This window comes from Mesoplodon mirus (genome assembly GCF_964341445.2).
Source record: "Mesoplodon mirus genome assembly, chromosome: 17".
In the NCBI taxonomy this organism is placed as follows: domain Eukaryota; kingdom Metazoa; phylum Chordata; class Mammalia; order Artiodactyla; family Ziphiidae; genus Mesoplodon; species Mesoplodon mirus.
The window spans coordinates 11,401,792-11,429,443 of record NC_138993.1 but is presented as its reverse complement, the minus strand read 5'-3'; the positions used below and the strand labels follow the sequence as shown (position 1 = coordinate 11,429,443).

At 35.1% G+C, this 27,652-nt stretch overlaps 1 protein-coding gene across 4 annotated transcripts in view; it reads right to left on the bottom strand.

Annotated features, from left to right (window-relative positions):
• The window catches only part of NBEA (neurobeachin), a 612,123-nt gene that overhangs the window by 280,834 nt on the left and 303,637 nt on the right, over positions 1-27,652 (bottom strand). For all 4 annotated transcript variants that reach the window (XM_082602053.1, XM_082602054.1, XM_082602055.1 and 1 more), the window contains one exon: positions 26,218-26,384. In XM_082602053.1, coding sequence (XP_082458179.1) covers positions 26,218-26,384 — 167 coding nt within the window. The remainder of the gene's footprint in view (positions 1-26,217; positions 26,385-27,652) is intronic.

Here is a 27,652-nt window from a genome sequence, read left to right as displayed (position 1 = left end):
CCCGTATCCCCTGCATCGGCAGGCGGACTCTCAACCACTGCACCACCAGGGAGGCCCTCTGATTTGATTTTAAAAAGCATAAATAAGAGAGCATTGACAAAAATAGGCTGTAACATGCTGAGTGACTAAATTATTACTCCTTTGATTATATATCAAGCACTTCTGGAGACATATTACTCTTACATATCTCAAGGGTACTACTTAATGCCTTAGAGATGTTATGTACCACTTAGTAATTTTTACTAAAGTTAGGAAGAATCTATTTAGGTATGGAAGTTTGGGATATGTAAATACTCTTTAGAACATGACAAATGACTCAATAATAAGGTGCTAATATAACATTAACATTTAAAAACGATACTCATCACGTTCATGGTTTTTCTGTTTTCTGGCCTTTGCTTGCTGTGTTAGTCAGTAAGCTACTGCATGCTCTCCCAATCAGTATGTCTGTGACTGGGCCTGGGTATTAGAATTTCCTTTCTTCTCAGTCTTTATCTTAGTTACCCCTAGAAACCACTTGGGCCTCTGTGCTAGATTTACCCTTCCAGATGGGACTCTCATATGGCCAGCCCATCATATCACAGTCCAGTACCTATCTGCCTCGCTGTTTCACCACTGTCCCTAACACAGAAGAAAATATCCATTTATCTCCAACATAAAAGATTATGTTTAAACATGCACATGCACAAATTTGTACCTTTTCCTGAAATTATTTTCCCTATTTATCTTTTGAAACACTAATAGAAATTTTATCAACATTATTTGTGTCATTAAGGTCAAATTTTATGAATAATTTTAGTAATTTTCCATGTTCCCAACTTTTATATATTTACTATTTCTTTCCATATCTTTCCCAGTAACAGAGCCATGTAAAATATGTCCTGCTTACTGCCAATTGTCCATGAGCTAGGAGAATGACTGCACTAGGACAAATCACGTATCCTGGCCATCCCTGACCTGCTCACCGGCGATGGTCTCTCACTGCTCTTCTCCTCTGTCTTTTCCAGTCAGCCCAGAAGTTCACTTAAGGGCGTTCTTTCGTACTACACACTTTGATGGTTCCCTTGAACATGTGGAGCCCTGTAATTCTCTGAAATAGATTCACCTTCTTACTTCCGCTTTAAGGAATGACCTCTGTTCTATTTCCTCATCCCCCCTAAGTAATGCTATTTATAGTTTATATTCTGATTAGACATAACTTGTTTCCGACTGATATTATTTTAATTTCTGACTTTAGACAATATAGTTTCTTTGATTCTCAACTGTGACTGCTCTTAAAAATTCTACCAGTCATCTAACCTCCCTCGTTTTAACATCACCTGATTCACCTAATTCAGTCTTCCTAGGTGGGCAATTTTGATGAATGCTTTACTTATCACTTCTATAGGCTATGTCTAAATTTCTCTTCTACTGAATTCTCTTAGAATTCAAATCTTCCCAAACTTGTAAGGTACTGGTATGTATGGTCACTTATAATGAGGTGTACATCCTGCCGGTATTAATGTGTTTAAGGACAGAGGGCAAAGCAGCTACATTATGCATCAGTAACTGCTGGTCCCCAGATTACATAAAGACAGATGGCACGAGAGAATCATGTGCTAAAGCGGCATTGTTCATACCAAACTGATTACTCATTTGTTTCTAGTACAAGTTCAAACTTGAAATAAAGCTCATAAAAGTCTAAACTAGGGGCTAAACTGAACTAAAGTTTCCTTTGTTGCCAAAGTTAAGCATTTTCATTTTCAGTTTAACTTATGAATTTTTACAAAATTCATTCATGTTACAAAATTAAGATTTATTATTAAAGTGGATAATGTTATAAATAACTACAACACTTTTTGAAAATGTAAGCCTATTACAAAGTTGAGATAAAAAGAGAGTGAATGAGAAAGGAATAATGCCTTACTTCCAGGCTTATGAAGGAATGATAATAACAACTCAGTTATTTTCTTCATTAATTCATTCATTTACAGCTATCTATTGACCATTTTTATATGTATTAATATTTTCTGAAATATATATTTTACTACCCAAAATACATTATGCTATATAAAAATAACAACAAAATTATTAACTCCAAAATCCACTTAGTACTTTCTCCTTTTATGTTTCCTGTACTTCTGACTATAAATAAGGGCTAACCCTTGTGGTGCTTAAATACGTGTTAAAGAAAATAGAATTACATGATTTGCTTTGAATACTAAAATAAAAAGGACAGTACAAAAAAGGGAATAGGTAACGGCAGTTTCATCATTCCCAGTGAAACTTGTGTCCCTTTGCCTCTTGTTTAAGAAAGCATTGAGCTAATGGGATAAAGAAGTCATCATGAAGAGATTCTATGGGTTTCTGGTATCATGACTGCTATAGAAAAACCTAGTTACCATGTCGCCAGAGTTTCAGCACTAAATGATAAATATCCTGGCTAGTACCCTATATAAGATGTTTCCCCTCACATTCATCACCCAGAGGTACTATATTGCTTGTTTCCTTTTTCTCTAGTGCCCTGTGACCTCGTTTTAACATTCAGTATCATATGACATGAATGCCTATTATATCTGTCATGGCTAAAGAATAATTGTTTTTCTTCCCCCACTTCTCATCAATTTGGTTTTACAATGGAATATTAAATATAATTAGACATAGAAGAATACAATTAAAAAAGACAAGAAACAAACTATTTTTATGAATACAAAGTAACACCATTGTAATAATTAGTCAGATAAACTAGTTTGGAAGGGGTGGAAAATTTCACTAAGGATCAAGAAGATTACATTTTTTTCCTTAAGAACTCCAGTTCTGATGTTGTATCGCCACAGACAGGTCATGACCTTGAAAGACTTATTTTCTTATCTGTAAAATTGAGTTGCCTACACAACCAGGTCTAATCCTTACTGGGCATTTGAGATCTTCCTTGATTGAATTTGAACTCTCTTTTGTAGTCTTATCTTTAACTACTAACATTCTCATACTTTATTCTGGTTCATTTAATGTAATGAAAGAAGCCTGGCTGTTTCAATCCTGTGCTATTCCTTGGGGCTGGAAAGTCTAAACATTCATCTATTTCTTTATAAAGTATACAATCTAGTTAATGTTTCACTTAATTGTTATTAAATATTGCTTTATGTTAATATTATAATTACCTAAGAATTGGTATGATTTCACAAACTAGACTGTAGCTCCTTGGAGCTGAGACTGATTCTTATATATCTTTGTATTCTACACAGTGCATAGCACAGTGGCCTGCTGTGTTTTATATCATAGAATAGTTGTTTAGCATTGTATTAATTTGGATGGAAGAAGGTATATATTCTCCCAAATGACATACTAATTGAACTACTAGTTAGCTAACAAAAGTAACAATTTATGTACTAACACAATGCTAAAGGTCAGGCACTTAAACTCCTGAGAAATTTTTATTTTGAAAAGACATTATCCAGTTTAATAATCACCCTTTGATATAACAGCTTCATATTATGACACCAATCAACTGAATCACTACATTAGTAGAAAAAAGGAGAAAAATCACATGGCCATTATGATAAATGAAGAAGAAGCATGGACAAAATTATACACCTATTGAGGATAAAAACTTTTTGGCAAATTAGTATGGGAAGGGAAGGGAAGGGAATGGAACTTCCTTCTACTTGATAAAGAATATCTACCAAAAAACAAACAAACAACCCTATGGCAAATATCACAATTATGGCAAAATATTTAAAGCTTTCTCCTTGCCATTAGGAACAAGGCAAGTATGTTCGCTATCACATTTCAATTCAACATTGTACTAGAACTCCTATTCATTACAGTAAAGTAAAACAAACAAAAAGGTAGGCATCCAGGAAAATGCAGATTAAGACTATAATGCAGTATATTTTACTTCCACCTGAATGGCCAAAATGAAAAAGACAGAAAACACCAAGTGTTGGAGAGAATGCAGAACAACTGAAAATTTTGGCAAACTGTTAACCAGTATAGCTAAACATAAGCCTATACCATGACACAGCAATTGCAATTCCAGGTATATGCCTAACAGAAATATATTTATTTGTTTATCAAAAAATAATGGAATCAGAAACAAATGTACTAAAATGTTCATAGCAACACTATTCATAATAGTCAAATTCTGTGTAATTCATAACTAAGTTCGGGTATATTCACAAATGGACTACTATATAGCTATGAGAATAAACAATCTAAAATTATATGCAACAATATGGATGAATCTCACTAATGTTATATTGAGTAAAAGAAATCAGACAAGAGAGTTCATATTATATGCTTTTAGTTATGTAAATAAAAAGTATTTACATAACTTTTAGTTACGTAAATAAAAAGTCAAAAGTAATATATGCTCTTAAATTTAGGACAGTGGCTACCTTGGAGGGATGGGGAGAGTACAAGTGGGGCTTCTAAGGTGTTGGTAATGTTCTGTTTCTTTATCAAGAATGGTAACTGCATAGACCTTTTTATTAAAAGATTATTTATTTTTTTGAATGTCAATTCTGTATTTATTCCACCAAGCTTCTAGTTTTCAAAAGAACCAAATGACTGGTTTGTAGTAAGAAACTTCTTATATCTAACTGACCTGGCTATCAGACAACTGCTTTTTTTTTTTTAACTTTTTATTTTATATTGGAGTATAGTTGATTATAGTAAACTATCTCAATGTTGAGATAGTTTCAGGTGTACAGCAAAGTGAAAGTGTATCTATTCTTTTTTCAAATTCTTTTTCCATTTAGGTTGTTACATAATATTGAACAGAGTTCCCTATGTTATACAGTAGGTCCTTGTTGGTTATCCATTTTAGATGTATAGACGTTTTTAGTTTTTGAAAATTCATTGATCTTTTTCATCATGATATATGCACTTTTCATATGTGTCATACTTTAAAGTGCTAATTCCTCTAATGCCTTTTGTTTGTCTTCTTCTTTCACACTGTAGTAATCTGTGGTCCATTTCACTGTTTATTGAAATTCAAATCTAACAATTTGATTTACCTATAAAATAAAATCTACCTTTGACACAAAACCCTGACCTCACTTGCATTCTTTACCAATACACAAGCGAAAATTACAAAGCTAAATACAAAGCAGAGGATGTTAAATGGCCAGCCAATGTCATGATATAGTTTAAACATAGCAGGAAATCTCCAAAATATATATTTAGAATGACCAACTGTATTTCCTGGAATTTGACCACAGACATTCATTCTTATTAGTTATGAACCTCTTTTAGTTTCCACTAGCATAACAAGACTTATGCCTATGAAGGAAAGAAAGAGGTTTTATTAAGGTTTGTTTTTCAGAGGCCATGCCAGTCACCTGGGCCAAAGAGACTTCTGGAAGCAGGGACCTCTGAAATACAAGGTGGGATGAAATAAAAATAGATTTACTTTAGTTTGCATAGGCCTATTCCTAGATACACACACATACATATACACAGGCACATTCCTCATTCTGTACATCTAAATTCCTTTTTTCCCAAGACAGTAAGATTCAATGATATATCAATTCAATTGTGATATAACATTATCAAAATTATCATTATGATTGACATGATATCAATATATCATATCAATTCAATTTTGTTTTTCTAATCCTAAAGCTTCACTGTAATCAGAATAACTATGATGGTTCTTTGGAAAGATACTATGACAGGGCACTATCTCCTCTAAGCTGCTATCTTAAAGTGATTAGTAAAGAGCTTGAAACAACCAGAGTAAGAATAAAAGATTTCAATGAAAAGATCCAAATGAGTGTTTTTGTTTATGGCAGGGAGTGAAATTGTGTACTTGTGTGTATGTTTGTGGGTTTTTTGGGTTTTTTTTCTTGTTGTTTTAACTGGGTAAATGAAAGACAGGTATAACAGAGGTCATAAAGGCAGAACTGTACTGGTGGAAAGTATAAGAATTTAAGTGAAGTTACTGTGAAGACAGAAGTCAAATGGCTTCCAAGCACTGGGCCAAAAAAACAATTTAAAATCAGTTCACGGGCTTCCCTGGTGGCGCAGTGGTTGAGAGTCCGCCTGCCGATGCAGGGGACACGGGCTCGTGCCCCGGTTCGGGAAGATCCCACATGCCGCGGAACGGCTGGGCCCGTGAGCCATGGCCGCTGGCCTGCGCATCCGGAGCCTGTGCTCCGCAACGGGAGAGGTCACAACAGTGAGAGGCCCGCGTACCGCGAAAAAAAAAAAATCAGTTCAGGACAACTGGAAGACTAAATATCTGGGAGGGATAAGTAACAACCACTGGGATCTGAGCTAGAGGCTTATTCACTGGAAGAGGTAAATTTTAACAAAGTTATGGAATGAGAAACGACACTTCGCTACTTCATGACAGTTACACGCTTCAGATGTAAAAGCTTGGAAGTATCTGTATTGGGGGAAATTAACCATCAAAATTATAGAGAATAGAGATTACTACTGTACAAGAAAGGGATATCCTGTCAAACCCTAATCCCCACAGGATAGTTCCTTCTCACTGCCACCCTAATCCCCACAGGATAGTTCCTATATCCTGTCAAACCCTAATCCCCACAGGATAGTTCCTTCTCACTGCCAGCCTCATCAGTTCAACCTAAATGGACCTTTTAGTCCTTCATTGGCAGGGGATTGGGTTTTGCCCTATGTCTTCCTCCGTAATCACAGATCAGTATTTAAATTAGCTTCTTCCTCTACCTAGCGTTTCACCATCTCTGCTGCTGGTCCTTGCGGCTCATTAGCCTGATACTCCTTTTGATCAACATCAACAATCCTGCCACCACTGTAGCTCACTCCCACAGTTGGTAGGAAGTCCATCTCTTCTCTTAAAATTCAACCCTTCCCCACCCCCCAAAAAAAACCCCCAAAAACCCAAAACCAAAATAAAACAACTCGACCCCAACCTGTCAACAAACAAAACATCACACAGCATAAACCTGGTTCTTATCAGCTCTTTCCCTATTGCTTAACTCTTGCACTAAATATGAAACAAAGGGTAACTGATTGTCATAACCTTTTAAATTACCATAGAATTTATCCTCTCACCAGGAAGCAAGAAGGCCTAAACATTTGCTAGGAAGAAATGCTGGACAGGGTCCCTCAATACAGGAGACACGCTGCTCAGTGGGGAACCACACCATTAACCCTAAGAAGGCCTATCACAACTTCTCTCCCTTTATTGGAGCACGTGCCCACAACTTCACAACCCTTTTTCCTAACCTCTCCACTACTCTAAATCTCCCTCTCCTTCAGCAGTCTAACCATCCAGAAGAGTGGACAGCCTATTCCTTCCGTCATCAGTCTCCCCCCTAAGACTTCAGCCTCCTAGAGACCATTCCTCAGGTCCTGTGTAATGCTAGACAAGTGGGATAATTTATAGAATGAATGAAAAGAAGGAAAAAAAAAGAAAAATGAACTAAAGGACATGCGTGACAGCAAAGTATTTGCCTTTCTTCTAAAATAACATTTGTCTCTTGCAAATCTGAATTTTATGAATAATAGTAACTCTATAATTATACTGTCATTAAAGTGACAGAAGTTCTAAACAAGGAAAAAATTCAGGCTTATAAGAATGTTTACAGACTCTTAAACCACAGCAGTGAAATGAAATTTAACTAAATTTAAAATGAGAGAAGCAACATTCTTAAAAAGTGATGAAGGCTTTCACTCTGGAAGGATTGCAACATTCAAATACAGCAGCCATATCAATGAACAAATGCCAGACAGCAACTTCATAATGTTTAAGGGCTCTGTGCTTTACAGCAGTACCCTTAATGCAAAAGTTAATGTAGCATTGAATAAAAGTGAGCTGCTCAGCTGCTGCAGTAAAACCTTTAGATGATGGAAATAATGGGTCATTTTTCTTTCCCTATTCTTGACCAAAAACAAAACTTAAAAAACAAAAGGAATTTTTTAAAAAGTTAACAACAACAAAGATTTATGGTTATACTATCCAATAAGTCCCTGACAAATCCTATCCCAGTTAGACAGTTTCCCCTCAAAAGACTTCTAAGGTAAAAATATTTAACAAAGAAGCACTGCCTTTCAAATATTCAAGAATCAATAATTTATTAAGTAACATAACTAGAAACAACAAACATTATCACTCATATTAAACTGTAAACTAAAAAAATTTAGGAAATATGTCTAACGTTTCTCCTAAAATTCCTTAACTTTTATGAATTCATATATTCTAGATAATTTATTATTACAAAGCCGAAGTTCTCTCATTTATTATAAATTTCAACCTCCTAAATGCTATAATTTCATGTAGTTTCTGGAACATAAGTTAACTTGCCACCTTTCTAGGTATTTGCAAAACAGAGACATAGTAAGGTGTGTATCCCTTGTTTATATTATATAAAAACTTTGTTGCTCATGTCTTTTATGTAGTGGAAGTAAAGAATGAAACATGAAAATGTGTATGTTTAACTATGATTCATTTAAGGTGGAGGGAGGAAAAACAAAAAGTCAAAGTCAGAGGATCAAGCCTGATATAATCTTATTCTTTGAATAGGAGAGGATTTCCTAAGATTTCCTTTTTTAAAACAATTACACAAAAATAGCATAACCATCTTAAATTTCATTGAATAAAAACCTGCTGAAAAGTAAAAGAGCACATGAATATAAGATATGAAATGACCTAAAGTTGAAAATGGCATGACTGAAAACTTTTGAATCAAAAGAGATATTTTAGATGCTAATTAAAAAAATCAAAAGAAATGAATGTACACCATGAGTTTTAAATCAGATTTAAATTAGGTAAACAAACACAATCTAGTAGAAGTACCCAAAAGTTGTATATGTACTTTTTTGAAAGGCCAGGAAAGTAATGCCAAGGTGATTAATAATAGCTAATTACCCAGAAAAAAAAAAAACTAAACACATTTTAACTTTAGTAATTTTTAAAATGCTGCCTTAAAGTTTTAAAACCAAAGGCTGAATTTCTGACTTTACAGCGTTGTAGTTGATGTTGTTTCTCTTGGAAAAATTTTACTAGTGAACAGTACTCCGCCACAGTTTTATTCAGGAAGGTTATTTCTACTAAATATTCTAGCCACGTATTTCTATATATTTGTAAAAATGCAACACCAATTAATAAATGCTTTAGCCTAGATGACAGTGAGATGTATAAAAGAAAGCCATAAGGTAAATTATTAGAAATCAGAACAGTAAAGATACTTTTAAACTTCTGTAAATGTTGTCGGCTTAAAATATGCTGATGAATATTCCAATAATCAATTATTATACTGTACATATATAAATTAGAAAAATAAAACAGTAAAAGTTTCTTTTTGGGTACATTTGGTAATATTTCAGAATTCTTTGGGACCAGTTATAGGTACTTTGAACTCCTGCATTCATTCATTCTTTCATTCATTCACTTCCTTACGTACTCAGCAATACTTATTTACAGACCACCTCTTACATGTCAGGGACTCCGATACACACCAAGAACTTGAACTCCCGAGGAACACAGGGTTTTGGCAATAAAGTAAAAAGAAAAATATATATATATACATACACACACACACACACACACACACAATATGGCAGGGATATAAAGCAAGTAAGAATGTGTTAAAGAAGCAGAGACAGGGAAGGAACTAAACCGAAAGTGTTAACACCTAAGTTCCGTTTTCTTCACTTTAAGATGTCATAGGATACCTAGTTAAAGACGTCAAGTGAACAGTTGGAAATTCTGATCTGACCACGTGAGGTTTCAACAAAGGTCATTCAGTGGAAAACAAATACGTGCCTTGGATGGTTTAAGTGTTTGTTTCTTGGCAAAGGCTGGAATAGTAGGCTCTTCTTAACAATACTTTCTAGAGCCAGCAACTGAAACCCAAAACACACTGAAATGAGTTGATATACTATGTTTTAGGTGTAATTTAAATATTTTTGGATTTTTATATAGTTAAGAAGTTACCTCTTGAGAAACATGGAGCAAGGAGTGAAATAATCATAAGAATTATAATAAGTAACATTTGCACTTACTATGTTTTTAATCTCCACAACCTACTTAAGAGGAATGTACTGTGCATTAATAATAATGTAAATTTTGGGCTTCCCTGGTGGCGCAGTGGTTGAGAGTCCACCTGCCAATGCAGGGGACACGGGTTCATGCCCCGGTCCGGGAAGATCTCACATGCCGCAGAGCGGCTGGTCCCACGAGCCAAGGCTGCTGAGCCTGCATGTCCGGAGCCTGTGCTCTGCAACGGGACAGGCCACAACAGTGAGAGGCCCGCGTACCGCAGGAAAAAAAAAAAATCTGGAGTGCAGATTGTTTCAAAAAATGAAAGAAAGAATAACGGTGTAAAGGGATTTATATTGGGTTGGCCAAGAAGTTCCTTCAGTTTTTAAGTAAAAATAAAAGACATACTTTTCATTTTCACCAAGAACTTTATTGAAGAACATATTCACCCTTTTGTTCTACTACCTTCTGCTATTTTTCAGGCAACTTCATAATTCCATCTTCCCAAAATGTTTTATCTTTTTGAGCAAAGAACTCTTCCAGGTGCCTTTTACAGTCTTCCAGGGAAATGAAATTAAATTTTTTCCATTAAGAGAATTTTGTAAAGACCAAAATAAATGTAAATCTGAAGGTGCAATGTCTGGTGAATACGGCAGATGAATCAGAACTTCACAGCCAAGCTGTAACAGTTTTTGCCAGGTTATCACAGAAACATGTGGTCTTGCGTTATCTTCATGGAAGATTAAGTGTTTTCTGTTGACTACTTCTGGACGCTCTTCGTCGAGTGCTGCTTTCAGTTGGTCTGATTAGGAGCAGTACTTGTTGGAATAAATCATTTGGTTTTCCAGAAGGAGCTCATAATAGAGGACTCCCTTCCAATCCACCTGTATACACAACATCACTTTCTTTGGATGAAGACCAGCCTTTGGTGTGGTTGTTGGTGGTTCATTTCGCTTGCCACATGATCTCTTCCGTTCCACATTATTGTACAGTATCCACTTTTCATCGCCCTTCACAATTTGTTTTAAAAACAGAACATTTTCCCTACATTTAAGTAGAGAATCGCATGTGGAAATACAGTCAAGAAAATTTTTTTTCGCTTAACTTATGTGGAACCCAAACATCAAAGCAATTCACATAACCAAGATGGTGCAAATGATTTTCAACGTTTGATTTGGGTATTTTGAGTATGTCAGCTATGTCCCACATGGCATAACATTGATTGTTCTCAGTTAATGTCTCAATCTGATCACTGTCAACTTCAACTAGTCCACCCGACCGCTGAGCGTCGTCCAGAGAGAAATCTGCAGTACGAAACCTTGCAAACCACTTCTGACATGTTTGCTCAGTCACACCATCTTCTCTGTACACCGAACAAATGATTTTTTTTGCGTTTCAGTTGCATTTTTACCTTTCTTGAAATAATAAAACATAATATGCTGAAAATGTCGTTTTCCTCCATCTTCAATATTAAAATGACTACATAAAAATTCACCAATTTTGATGTTTCCTTTTCAAATGTACACTGACATGACGGCTGTCACAATACAATCTAAGAAAATTGTTTTCAACGAAGTTAAAGACACCTAAGCACTACTAGAGCCATCTTACGGAAAACACTGAATGTATGTCTTGGCCAGCCCAATGGTACATATCCAGAATAAAAACAAGCAGTCGTGGGTTGCAGGAAGATGGATGAAACCGTAATTCCAAAGTGAAAGCCATGTTAATGGCATGGTTTCAAGTTGGACAGAGTAGATATTGAAGAGATTCAAGAAATACAAAGTGACAAATCTGAGGTAATTTATTTCTCTAGGTCCTGGATTATATACCAAAATTAGAAGAGCAGAGAGTAGTCACAGAGTTTGGGTCAGGAGAGTGTGTAAGGTTGTGAGATGACTACTATTTTACAGATCAAATCTGATTGGACCAAAGTTGAAGTTTCATGAAAGTGATCTGGGAGATGGTAAATAAGAAGTTACTAGGTTAAACCAGAGAAGAAAAATCTCACTTCTGATATGGATTAAAAAGACCTATATGTGACACAGATTTACATAAAAACCAACTGATTTTATCAATTTTATTTTAAACTAAGTATCATCTCTTCCTCAAGGGAACAATTACAAGGTCCTCATCAGTTAAGTGCCCTTGAACTAGTAATACTTGCAACTAATGCTCACATAACCCTGACCATGGCACCATCAAATCTACTGAAAGGTGAAAATTGTAGTTATCTATTTAATTATCATATTCATAATGACTGCTCCTAAAGAAGTTAACAAGGTATTTTGCTGCTTGTCTTTTTCGTATGTTTGTTAACTTACTGCTTAATAATGTATCTTAAAGTGCACTAAAACATGCTCAGCTCTTCAGTTGGATAAATCTAGTTTATAAGCTTTAAAAATGCCAAATTAATGGTTTATATTTGGCATATTTTATTGCCTAGCCCTCAAATGTCTTCCTTCATACAAAAGCCAGTCATAGGCAATTTTAAGATTTATGTTAAGACTCAAAAGGCATAAAAATCCTCTTTATGGAACACCTCATTCCCTGGCTCTGAACAGTATCTTCATATATAGAGTGTTTGACTGCAATTTGGTAACTATTTACTGAATAATGATAACAGAAAAGAACCTCACCTGAAAGAAAGTTTCTGTCTTAAGACTGTTTACAAAGAGACATTACCATTTGTAGCTTCTAGAAAAATCATACGAACTGGGGACTTCCCTGGTGGCGCAGTGGTTAAGAATCCGCCTGTCAATGAAGGGGCCATGGGTTCGATCCCGAGTCCAGGAAGATCCCACATGCCACGGAGCAACTAAGCCCGTGCACCACAACTACTGAGGCTGCGCTCTAGAGCCCAGGAGCCACAACTACTGAAGCCCACGTGCCTAGAGCCCAAGCTCCGCAACGAGAGAAGCCACCGCAATGAGAAGCCCAAGCTCCGCAACGAGAAGCCCAAGCACCACAACGAGGGGTAGCCCCTGCTCACCGTGACTAGAGAAAGCCTGCGCGCAGCAACGAAGACCCAACGCAGCCAAATTAAAAACAAAAAACAAAAAAACAAAAACAAAACGTATGAACCAAGATTTTAGAGCTTATATTAGCTTGAAAGGCTATTAAAACAGAAGAAAGTCTTCTTAGGGCTCAGTTGTCTACACCTAAAGTAAAGGAGCTGACCCATTTCTTTAATGATACACATCCGCCTTCTCTTCGTGGAAGATTGTTTTCAACCTGATGCTAGTGGTCTAAGATTCAATTAGTAAAGATATATGATTCATCTTATTTTTCTGGGGACTTGTATCATATTAGTAATTGGTCTTTTCTGACAAGCTTCAGAGTTTCATTTTCTTTGTTTCCTTCTTGGATTGCTACTAAAATGCTTATGAGGGTTTGTTTCAGAGATTTGTTATATTTCTAAAATAATCTTTGTATAAAAACATAAATATTATTACTTTTTCCCATAGATTTTACATTATATAGCACACTTTTGGTGTTTAGAATTTATCATTACCATGCAAATTGGATTAATAGTAGCCAAAGTATAAAATCCTATTTGAAAAGAGGATTAAAGGTTTTACCACACCAAACAAAACTGACAGAAAGTTTTTTATATATGGAAGTTGTTGGGAGACAAATGTAACTTCTTTAAGATCATTTTATTCTATAGATCTATTATCTAAGCAATGAGAGCGTTAATAGCATTTACTTTTTCAAAATGTTGAAGAAAAGGTGGATTTTCTTCTGGTTTGTGGAGATGGTCTCTGATATATAGTACAGTGAGAAGTGTTAGGTTCTTTTAGTTTCTTCCATTAATTTATTGTAGTGTGGCATGTTAATTTTTTTCTTGAATGCCTCAATGTCCTCAGTTTTCTTTTTCCTGGAATGTGACACTAGTTGCTTATAAAAAGGGTGGGATAAAAAAACTACTGACGTTGAGACTATGTTTGAGGAGTTATATAATTTCAAATATTTAAAAAGTGCATACAGAAAAAAATTAACACAGGGGTGTAATGCAATGAAAACACAATATAAAATCAAGCTATATTAAAACATCATTGTAAAAACCAATTTTATTTTATTAATAATCTTAAATATGCTAAAAAAATTAAACTGCTTTTAAAAAAGTAACAATATACATATTATTTGGATCTATTTTCTTTTTCTCTCATGACTATTAGATACTGCAAATACTATCTGAAAATAGAATATAAATTATAATAAATAATTATTTTCTAGCATTACTTGTTAGAGAAAGGGAGTGGTAAAATGCTTCTGTAGTATCACTATCTGGGCCATATTTATTCCATTACACAGTTAATTCCTAAAGCTGAGACAATCATTACATTTTGATGTTCATCTGTTTTATTGAACTACCCACAGGGAGATTTATGGGAATGCTATCATGTCAGGGTCACAAGATTAAGTGAACAGTGATGACAGTAAATAAGCCATTTCTCTATATTCCAAAGGGTTTAACTCAGTTACTTAAAATGCCATAAACATAAATAGTCTTCTCTCTCTACATTGTATCCATGACAGATGACTTCAAAATACAGCACTCTAGGGCAATGGCACTTTCCAACTAAACAGGCAACCCTTATAATTGACAAAAGACACTAAACTACTTATAAACACAAATATAAAAAATACTTCACATTCTAATGCATAAAATTTTAGTGTGCATACAATATAGAGCAATATCACTATAAACTATTCATTTCATTTGTAACAACAAAAAATGCAGTTATAAAAAGGGGATATTTGTTGAGAAAAATACTATTGGAATTCAAATTCCTAATGTTTGTAAAAATGTTTTTATGCCTTTTTATGCATTTTAAAAAGTCAATGAGTTGAACATATTATTTTAGGGAATGTAATGATATTTAAGTAAAAATGTCTAAACCAAAAAGCAAGCTTATAAAAACAATCACATCAAAGGAGTCCAGAAAGTTTTCTCAATGGCCTAATAATGTACTATCTCCAATGATTCCAACAAAATTGCCATCTGCCAAGATACCAGACGTTACTGCTTGAAAAATATTTTCTACAGTTTGGTATATGGATATTTTAATTAGCAGCCAAATAAAGGACTGAGAGACTGTGATAATCTCACTTTAACTCTAGGCACTTGCTGCAAATGGTCAAAAATTTTAAACTTTATGCCATTTATTAGCCAAGGAGAAGTTTTGTTACTGTGGAGATTCAAAACACTAATTTTTATTTTAAAAATAATGACTTCCATGCCTGAGAAAGTAGTCTAATTTTTGTGAGATTTGTTACTTTATATTTGCTTATTGATTTTCTTCATTATTATCATTTGTGTATTTTATATCATTCTACTGCTATATTAAGCATTTTACAGTGTCTTAACTTTGAAGAGACTTACTAAAATAATCATACTAATTTTTTAAAAAATCTATATATTTTAGGAAAAACAGCAGCAGAATGATATTGGTAATCAATTGGGTCATATAGGTTTCAGCTTGATCACCTTCGCATCCAAATAACAGGCATTTCTGGTCCTGACCCATACAATCCCTACTGATCTAAAATCATCTAGTCTTTTCAATTCATTGTACTTACATTTATGATCTGCATTAGAATTCTATCAGGGAAAATGATCTGACAGGCTGTTAAAGTTTTGCCATCATTCTCTCTCTCTCTCTCTCTCTCTCTCTCTCTCTCTCTCTCTCTCTCTATATATATATATATATATATATATATATACATATATATATATATGTATTATACACACACACACACACACACACACACATATATATATATATATATATATATATATATATTTTATTTAAGGGAAAATGAACTTTGAGACTCCTTTAAGCACCTTGGTCCTTTCCCCATTTGGAGTACTCTATCAGCCTCCCAGGCTTTTCCTTTTATTTACTGAAGACTTAGAAGATGCTCACAATCTTCCTTTCCATCCCAAATACTGGAATTATCTTGGGTAATTCAACATAAGTGTCACATGCAAGATTACAACCTTTCAGTTTACTGATCTCCTCATTACTATAATTTTCAACTTGACTCCACTTGACTATTTTCATGACCACATTCTAGATTTGTTAACCTTGTATTGATGTTATTTCATAAATCTTAAATTCAAACATCCTAGAGCTTCCCATCCTTTCAGTTCATCAACTCTTGTTTTCTTGACTCCATTATTTTCTGTGTTTCAATCCCCTTCTTTCGTTACTTCTCTTCCTTAACTATCGTAGATTGTCTATCACTTACCACTCTATCACTTCAACTATTTTCTTACTTGTATCTTAATATTCTTGCTCCTTTGCCTTGATGAAACTACCCAGCAATATACAACCCTGGAAGAATCCATATTCTAACCATTTTCAGTGCTTGGAAGAAGAAAGCATATAGGTGTACTGCTGACATAGGAGAGATGAAATTTGTTGGGGATTGGAAATATATATTTTGGCCATGTCTAAGATCTCACAGTGTTAACGAGCTCACAATTAGTAGACTGTTTAGTCTAACCCAGTACCTACTAATATCTTGGCAACACAACTTGTAACAACAACTTTCATTGACTATAGAGCACATTCCTAATTTAAATCTTGACACTTTATAAACTACTTGAAAATTGTTGGAAAATTTTTCTTTTTTTCCCTTCTGAGTACTTCATAATCTTTATTAGAGAACAGTACATTTAGTACATATACATAAGGATTTTTAAAACTGTATAATTAAAAAAATACATCTAGTAAAACTTAATTCACTTATATGTATCAGTTGTATTAGTTCTCTTTATTTCATTATTCCAATTGATAATATTTATAACGAATACAATAACTAGTAATTAATTTCATCATTGGAATGACCATGGGCTTTAGGGTTAGACAGATCTAGATTCAAATCCTGTCCCTACTATTTAGCTATGTAACACTGGGAAAGCTATTCAACTTCTCTTTGAGACTCACATTTCTTAGCTGCAAAATGGGAAAAATAATATTTACCTTACAGTGTTGTTAGAATGAAAATAACGCATTAGATGCGAAGTATCAGCAAAGTTATTGCCGATACATAGCTGCACTAAATAAATGTGAGTTTCTACCAACATCCTAACGAAAACAAAATCTCAATAGTAATACTTATATGAAAATGCACACTAAAAATTGCGACCGTGTGTATGTGCGCGTGTGTTGTGTGGGTATTACTTTACTCAAAGGTCTAGTACATCCTCATTTTTTTTTTTTTTTAATCTTTTTGGCTGAGTCGCAAGGTGTGTGGGATCTTAGTCCCCAACCAGGGATCGAACCCATGCCCCCTGCGATGGAAGCGCAGAGTCTTAACCACTGGACCAACAGGGAAGTCCTGACAATCTCCTGATTTTAATTTAAGTTGTTGTGGCTTATGAAGTTTTCCCCCCAGTTTTATTGAGATATATCAATAACTGACAAACAGCACTGTGTAAGTTCAAGGTGTATGGCATAATTATTTGACTTACATATATTATGAAATGGTACCACAATGAGTTAACATCCATCATCTTAGATACAAAAAGCAAAGAAAAGAAAATGGAAAAAAATGTTTTTCTTTTCCTTGTGACAAGAGCTCCTAGGATCTCCTCTCGTAACTGTCCCATATACCATGCAGCAGTCTTAACATAGTCATCATATTGTACATTACATTCCTAGTACTTATTTATCTTATAACTGGAAGTTTGTACTTTTTGACTGCCTCCATCCAATTCCCTCTGCCCTCAAACCCTGTTTCTGGTAACCACAAGTCTGATCTCTTTCTCTATGAATTTGTTTTTTTCTTTTTTTTCCTGGGTCCACATACAAATGAGATCAAACAGTATTTGTGTTTCGCTGTCTGACTTATTTCACTCAGCATAATATTAGGTCCATCCACATTATTGCAAATGGCAGGATTTCCTTGTTTTTTAATGTCTGAATAATAGTCCATTGTATATGTGTATACCACAACTTCTTTGTCCATTCATCCATTGATGGACACTTAGGTTGTTTCCACGTCTTGACAATTGTAAATAGTACTGCTATGAACATGGTGGTACAAATATCTCTTCAACATAGTATTTTTGTTTCCTCCAGATATATTCCCAGAAGTGGAATTGCTGGATCATACGATAGTTCTATTTTTAATTTTTTAAGCAACCTCCATAGCATTTTCCATAGTGACTGCACCAATTTACATTGCCACCAGCATTGCACAAGGTTTCTCTTTTCTACCTGTCCTCTCCAGCATTTGTTATCTCTTATCATTCTGATGATGTCCATTCAGACAGATGTGAGGTGATACATCATTGTGGCTTTGATTTGCATTTCCCTAATGATTAGTGATGCTGAGCACATTTTCATGTACCTGTTAACCATTTGTATATCTTCTTTGGAAAAATGTCTATTCAGGTCCTTTGCCCATTTTAAAATTTGCATTATGTAGTTTAAGACATAGGAAGTATGATCCAAAAACATAAAATAGATAAGGGAAAACTGTTTGTAAATACTAAGTATTATGTAACAGAATTAATTCTTGAATATGCATTTTTAAAAAGCTATCCAACTCTAGTTTTTCCTCAGAGAAGAAATATAGATCAATAACATTATATTAATTCAAAAGCTAAAATATGTTAGAGCCAGCAGCATCACTGAGTCAAAAGATAAAATTAAAAAGAATTATATTTTAAAATTAAGCATTTTTTTGTAAAACAGGAAGTAGAACATGACAGAGATGAAATTCCTTCAGATTTAACATATATTTAAGAACAAGGCTGTAAATATAAGTACTATTCAATCCATCCACTTAGGAAGCTACAAGTCTATTGGAAGAGACAGGCACATTCACATTGCTATAAAATATTAAGTGATATATTATAGATAATTGCAATACAGATAATAACAACAAAATGTGAGGAGGCAGGCTTAGGAAAGTTAGAGAACCCAGGAAATGCCATAGCAAGGGTGACATGTGAACTCAGCTATAAACTAGGTGACCGTACTTTCCTATTTCTTCCAGCATATGTCTTCATAAAGCAGCCAGACTAATCTTTTTAAACATAAATCAGATCATGTTACTCTTCCACTCAAAACCCTTCACTGTGTTCCATGCCACTTAGGATAAAGTCACAAATCCTTAACATGATCTACAAGGCTTTAAATCACCTGGCTCATATGTTCCTCTCCAGCCTCATCTCAAGCCACTATCCCCATCGCTCACTAAGCTCTAGGCATAGTAGCCCCCTTTCTGTTCATTTTATTATTTCTACACTCTGAGTCTTTGTAATATTTCTCTCCTTAACGTTCTACACCCTACCCTTTGCTGACGATCCCCTTCTCATCCCTTCAGCACTTAGCTTAAACCGACCTTCTTCGAAAGTCTTCCCTGAATCCCTAATCTAAAATAAAGATCCTCTGCTATACTCTCTCTTTCACAGTACCCTATATTTTCTTTCCTAGCATTTGCCAAAGTTTGTTATTAACATCTTTTATTTCTATAATTATTTGGTTAGCATCAGCCACTTCTACTAGCCTATAATTTAGTTATGTTAGGGCAGGGAACACTATGCTAGCACAAATAGGAGCTGAAGAGCTATCTGCTCATTAAATGAATAAAATAAATAAATTATAACTGTATATTTCAAGTTAGAGGGTGACTAAGTGGCATGGGAAACTACTTTAAAAGACTCTTTGTAAGGAGAAGAACAAAGCTGGAGGACTAATGCTGCTTGACTTCAAGAACTACTATAAAGCTACAGTAACCAGGACAATGCGGTATGGGTGAAAGAACAGACAAATAGGTCAATGGAACAGAACAGAGAGCCCAGAAATAGACTCCTATAAATATAGTTAACTGATCTTTGACAAAGGAGCAAAGGCAATACAACGGAGCAAAGACAGTCTTTTAAACAAATGGTTTTGGAACGACTGGACATCCACGTGCAAAAAAATAAATTGAGACACAGATGTTACACCCTTCACAAAACTTAACTCAAAATGAATCACTGAGCTAAATGTAAAATGCAACTCCTAGAGATAACATAGGAGAAAATCTAGAACACTGAAGATATAATCCATGAAAGAAAGAACAGATAAGCTGGACTGCATTAAAATTAAAAGCTTCTGCTCTACAAAAGACACTGTAAAGAGAATGAAGAGACACGTCACAGTTTGGGAGAAAATATGTGCAAAAGACGCATGACATAAAGCAGGGGTCCCCAACCCCCAGGCTGTGGACCAGTATTGGTCCGTGGCCTGTTAGGAACGGGGCCGCACAGCAGGAGGTGAGCGGTGGGCAAGCGAGAAAGCTTCATCTGCAGCTCCCCGTCGCTCGCATTACCGCCTGAACCATCCCCCCACTTCCCCCGGTTCCATGGAAAAATTGTCTTTCACGACACTGGTCCCTGGTGCCACAAAGGTTGGGGACTGCTGACATAAAGGACTATTAAAGAAAACTTAAAACTCAACAATAAGAAAACAACCAACCGGGTTAAAAAATGGACCAAAGACCTTAACAGACACCTTACCAAAGAAGATATACAGATGATATAAGCATAGGAAATATATTCCACATTATGGGAAATGTAAATTAAAACAACTAGATACCCCAACACACCTATGAGAATGCCCAAAATCTGGAACCCCAATAACAGCAAATGCTGGTGAGGATGTGGAACAACAGGAACTCTCATTCATTGCTGGTGGGAATGCAAAACCTTGCAGCCACCTTGAAGACAGTTCGGTGGTTTCTCATAAAATAAACATACTCTTACCATATAAGCCAGCAGTTGCGCTCCTTGGTATCTACCCAAAGGAGTTGAAAACTTATGTCCACAAAGAAACCTGCATATGGATGTTTACAGCAGCTTTGTTCATTACTGCCAAAATGTGGAAGCAACCAAGAAGCCCCTCAGTAAGTGAATGGATAAATAAACGGTGATACATCCAGACACTAGCATATTATGCAGCACTAAAAGAAATGAGCTATCAAGCCATGAAAAAACTTGCACATGACTACATGAAAGAAACTAATCTGAAGAGGATACATACTATATGATTCAAACTATATGACATTCTGGCAAAGGCAAAACTATGGAGACAATAAAAAGATCAGTGATTGCCAGGGATGGGGTGAGAGGAAAGAGCAGAGAAAAGGGGATTTTTAGGGCAGTGAAACTACCCTGTATGATGTTATAATGATGGATATATGTCATCACACATTTGTCTAAACCCATAGAATATACAAAACCAAGAGTGAACCTTAAGACAGACTATGAACTTTGGGTGATTACACTTTTGGGTGATTATGATTCATCCCTAACGAACCATTCCGGTGGGAGACATTGATGGGGGGAAACTCCGCAGGTGTGGGGGAGGGAGTATATGGGAAATCTCTGTACCTTTCACTCAATTTTGTTTTAATCCTAAAGCTACTCTTAAAAAATTAAGTCTTTTAAGAAAAGGCTCTTTGTAAAGAGCTGTCCAACATAAAAAGTGACTAACAGGGCTTCCCTGGTGGCACAGTGGTTGAGAGTCCGCCTGCCGATGCAGGGGACACGGGTTCGTGCCCTGGTCTGGGAAGATCCCACATGCCGTGGAGCGGCTGGGCCCGTGAGCCATGGCCACTGAGCCTGCGCGTCCGGAGCCTGTACTCCACAACGGGAGAGGCCACAACAGTGAGAGGCCCACGTACCACAAAAAGAAAAAAAAAATGTGACTAACAAATACGAGACATCTACTATGTGCCATACGTTGTGCTAAGCATTTTGCACATAACGTTTTATTTTACCATTAAAATAACCCAATGAAGTAGAAACTGTTCATCCTGTTTTCTAGATGAGCTTGAGCTGTCATTTCATGCAGGGGTAAGTACTTTTTGTCATTTAATAAAATTATTTCATTTAAAATATAAAAGTGTCATAGACAATAGACTAAGTTGTTTTTCCATTCCATTACCAGTAGTATCACTGTATCAAAGGATATATACCAAGCATTCATTTATTAATTTATTCAACAAACATTTATTTATCACCTGCTGTGCATCAGGCATTATTCTAGGTGCTAGGGATAACACTGTGGACAGAAGAGATAAAAATCCCTTCCATTACAGAGCTTGCATTCTAGTGGTAAACAAAACAATGCAACTGCTAAATAAGTAAAATATACGGTATGTTAATAATAAAATTTTGAAAAGAAAAATAAAGCAGAGGAATGTAGTACTAAATATTTGGAGGAAGATGTAGAATTTTAGACAGGGTGGCTACAGAAGACTTTTTTGAGAAAGTACATTTGAATTAAAGCTGGAACAAAGCGGGAGAGCTAGCCACATGGGTTTTTTGTAAGAAAGCATTCCAAACAGAGCAAGCATATGCTGCAAACTTGAAGAACAGCAGGAAGCTACAGTGACTGGAACAAAAAGTACAAGGGGAAAGTAATAGGAGAAGCAGGTCAAAAAGCTAACGGAGGCCAGATGACAGTACCTTCCCTCCCCCTGGCTCGCTCCATTGCAGCCATACTGGCCTCTGACTATTTTATGAACAGGCCAAGCACTTCCTTCTTTTGTATGCTGTTCTCTCTGCTTGAAATGCTCAGACAGCTCTTTGTTCAAATGGTTCCTCATCAGAATGGGCTTCTCTGACCATTCTACATTTCTCTGTCCTTGTAGGTTTTTTCTTTCAGTGACATGGGAAGTCTCTGGAGCAGCACTGTCCAACAGAATTTTGTGCAATGATAGAAATGTTCTGTGGTGTCTAATATGGGAACCACGAGACACATGCAGCTGTTGAGTACTTGGATGTGGTTAGTGCAGGTACGGCACTAAATTTTTAATTAAGTTACTTTTTTAATTAATTAAATTTGTATAGCCACATCTGACTAGTGGTTACCTTCTTGCACAGTATAATTCTGGAGGTTCCTGAGCAGAGGAGCAAAGGGTTTTACATTTCAGTAAGGGTCACCCACACCGCTATGCTGAGAATGGACTTTAGGAGGACAAGGGGAGAAGCAGGAAGACTGCTGAAAGTAATGCTGCAGTAAGTCAAGTGAGAAATGACGGTGTCGTGGATCAAGGCGATATCAAAGATAATGATGAAAAGCCGTCAAATGCTGGATTTTTTAAATGGCAGAATCAGTAAGATTTGCTGAAGGGCTCAATATGGGATGTGTGAAGAGTAGTTAAGGATAAGAGCAACAATTATGGCCTGGGCAACTGCAAGCCTGGGGTTCCCCATGTCTAAGAAGGAGATGACTGCAAGAGGAACTGGTTTGGGAGAAAATCTCAGGAGCTCAGTTCTATCATCGTTAGTGTGAGATGATAACTAGATATCCGAGTGGAAGATACCAAGTAGGAAGATATACATGTCTGGAGATAAGGGAGAGAGATCTGGAGAATTTGGGAGTTACTGACATATTGGTATTTTTTTAAGCCATGAGACTAGATAAAATTGCCTAGAGAGTGAATAAGACAAAAAGGAGAAGCAGTCCAACAACTGAGCCTTATTAATTAATCAAATACTAAGAAAGATTAGAGTTCAGTGTCCCACTTAGTAAAGGATGATAATAGACAGATTGTGTGTTTTTCAGTTAATCAGCACTGGGAGTTAATGTGCAGAAAAGGACAAAGGATACCTGTTCTTCTGAGGGGTCCTGTTGCCAGTCTTCCCGTCTACCTAATGAGCTACCATTAAGGGAAAGCTGAGCAGAGGATGCATTCGACACGTTACCACATGACTGTCACTACGGAAGTCTCTGTCCTTTAGCTGTATTTTAATTATCTGGTGAAATATTAAAACCAAACCATGTACAGCTTTATACATTTAAGGCAATATCCTGCATTATACCAGTTGAATTATTAGCAATATAATGTTATAGTCCTCACTATATATAACTGAGTAGATAAATCCAATTCGGATGACACAAAAAGAGAGACAAGGTCTATAGCTAGGGCAAAATGCTCGTGCTATTGTACTGTCTTAAGGTTAAATTCTGCGTCAACTTGGCTAGGCTATGTGCTCAGCTGTTTCATCAAATACTAGACTAGATGTTGCTGTGAAGGTATTTTGTAGATGTGATTAACATCTATAATCAGTTGACTTTAAGTAAAGGATATTATTCTCAATAATGTGGGTGTGGCTCATCTAATCAGTTGAAGGTCTTCAGAGAAAAGACTGAGGCTTCTTGGAGAAGAATTTCTGCCCCAAGACAGAAATCCCACCTACGCTTCCAGCCTGCCAGCCCACCCTACAGATTTCAGACTTGCCAGGTTCCATAAGCATGTGAGCCAATTCTTTAAAATAAATCTATATATATCTATACCCATATCCATATTCATATCCATAACTATATCTTATCTATATCTATGTCTTACATATATCCTATTGGTTCTTTTCTGTTTCTCTGGAGAACCCTGATTGACACACTCTGCTTCTATTTGTACAAGCTGTGTGATACTAAGTTTCACTTAACCTCTGAAATCTTCAATTTCTTCATTGTAATATGAAAAAAAATTTCAGTATCAACCTTAATAGAGATGTTCTGAATGTTAAACAAAATAACCCATGTAATGTTCTTAGTATGGTGCCTAGCACACAATAAATATTTAATAAATGTTAGATGTGGTGGTATTGCTATTATTATAAGAAACAAATATTGACTGTTCACTATATTTTTTAATATCTTTATTGGAGTATAATTGCTTTACAATGGTGTGTTAGTTTCTGCTGTATCACAAAGTGAATCAGCTATACATATACATATACCTCATATCTCCTCCCGCTTGCGTCTCCCTCCCTCCCACCCTCCCTATCCCACCCCTCTAGGTGATCACAAAGCACGGAGCTGATCTCCCTGTGCTACACAGTAGCTTCCCAACAGCTATCTATTTTACATTTGGTAGTGTATATATGTCCATGTCACTCTCTCACTTCGTCCCAGCTTACCATTCCCTCTCTCCATGTCCTGAAGTCTATTCTCTACGTCTGCATCTTTATTCCTGTCCTGTCCCTAGGTTCTTGAGAACGTTTTTTTTTTTAAGATTCCATATGTATGTGTTAGCATACGGTATTTGTTTTTCTCTTTCTGACTTACTTCACTCTGTATGACAGACTCTAGGTCCGTCCACCTCACTACAAATAACTCAATTTCGTTTCTTCATCTGTCATTGGACACATAGGTTGCTTCCATGTCCTGGCTATTGTCAGGAGTGCTGCAGTGAACATTGTGGTACATGACTCTTTTTGAATTATGCTTTTCTCTGGATATATGCCCAGTAGTGGGATTTCTGGGTCATAGGGTAGTTCTATTTTTAGTTTTTTAAGGAGAGTGTTAACTATTTTTAAAGACATTATAATTTTACTTTAAATTCAAATAATAAAGTTTTCTTAAATCTATCTTATACTTGAGACCCCAGGACAGTCTGTCAAATAAAATCCTGGCCATATTCTAGATGTTCTTCTGTAACTAACAGAATCACTTCTACCAGAGTTTTTCTTAGTGTCTCGTCCACATTTACCCAATCCCTAAACTCTGCCAGACAGAGACTTAATAAAAACAGTCAATGAGATAAGATAAAATGAAGACACATAAATGAAGAACATTAGCAATCAAAATATAGTGACCTGCTTCACTACTATTTTTCTAGAAGGCATTGTGCAGAGGACAACAAAACAAAACAAAACAATTTTATGCTCACAAAACTTTAGGAAGAAAAACAATTGTAATGCAAAAACAACCAATTTTGGTTTTTCTATTATAATATCATAAATACCCTAATTTGAGATGAAACCTTTCCTAAGAAAGACTGCATAGAGAAATATAGAAGAAAAAATTTTTAAAGAATGTATTACTTCTCCATAGTGAATGCTTATATTATTATTACTTGTGCATAAAAAAATTAAGAATGATATAAATTTAACAATTTAACAATTTGAAGAGCTGACTCTGAAAGATTAAAAACAAGTCACTTCTTATAACTAACACCCATGTTATATATGAGAGATGGTAGTCTAAAATACTTGCCTAAACAAATTTTGTATTATGTTATATTATGAGTTAGAAAAAATTTCCATTAGATTACTTTTAAAAGTTTAGATTTTCTTTTAAACCATTCTCAAGAGTCATTACTGAAGATTTCAGGAGAAAAATTAAGCCATTTTTTACACTTTAAAATCATATTTTGTAAGGAATTTTTAAGTTTATAGTTTTCTTTTACTTATAACTACTATAATTAACCTATGAGTTACTATTTACTTCTAGTTTTTTATAACTCACCTATGAGAAACTGCTCCCCAAGCACCATGCTTATTTGTGAGAATGTTAAGGATCTTCTGTTTCAGCTGATTTGCAGTCACGTGGTCCCTATGTTTCGCAGCACTAATGAGATGGTCACACATCTTTTCTTCCTCTCTTCTATCAGCAGCGTATTGGGCACACTGCGACTACAAAGAAATACAAACAGTGCATGATAATAAACCTCTACCATGTGTAAGAAAGAAATGATATTTTAAAAACTCAGATAATGTAATCTTTTGAAAGTTTATTCTAAAATATAGATATACACACACACACACACATATATAATCACCTTTCAAACTGGTAAAAATATGTTCTTTCTTTGTGTTTATACATAAAGTATATGTAGAGTAATTTGAATATTATTAAGTAATATAATCAAGTAATTAATGACTTTTAAGGTTCCTTCCAATTCTGAAATTCTGATTTTAACATATTCCAAAAATAAGCATTTTAAAAACAAAATGATTTATTAAAAATGTAAACCTACTTATTATTTTAACCTATATAGTATATATCTCACTTAAAATAAGAGTTATGTTCCTGATAATTATATATAGATCAAAAACTTGCCACTTAATATATAGTGTTCCATTTTGTAAATGGCAATGTGGTGTAGAAGACAAAGCAGTAGTTTAGGAATTTAGACCTGGATTTAATTTCACACTTTATACGAATTCTGTTTTTTTCACTGTATTCAGTTTTACATTTGTAAAATGAAGGGCTAAAACAAGGTTTTCTCTACAGTGTCTCCTAGCTCTAGAGTCTAATGTATTCAAAGTTTCTCATGATAACTACTACCTTAATCTTATCTTCCCTAATAATCAGTTGTCCTGTCAGCTATCTGTATTCAAGTTCATTGGTATTAGCAACACAGGTAATCAATCTCATTGTGTATCAAAAAGGCTCAATACAAACATGAATATGAAGATGAACGTCTCTTTAACCATAAGTTTGATCTGTTTTGTATAATAATTTTTGTATAGGGTAGAGTGACTGCAGATTTTAATGTTATCATGTATGTAATACAAGTCATATAACTACAAAAAAGTTCTGTACGTCTAAAAATATACATATAATGAGTTCACATTCATCATTACAAAGTAAAAATCTTTCATGTAAGGTATCTGAACATATTCCTTTCAACTATCTATACAGACTACTACCACAAGTCATCTCTTCCAGAGAAATAACCCTACAGTAACCTAAGAAGGATTAATTCATTTTCCAATTTATCTTTTTGTACAGGGAATCACCAATTAGTACAATGATCTGCTCCATAATGAGGTTAATATTTCATTAGCTCTTTGGAGAGTAAAATTAAATTTTCATTTTTCTTCCTTAACAATTACAGTGGTTAACGAAAAAAAATTAACTGTGAAGTACCCATCTCAAATTAAATACATTTTTTTTC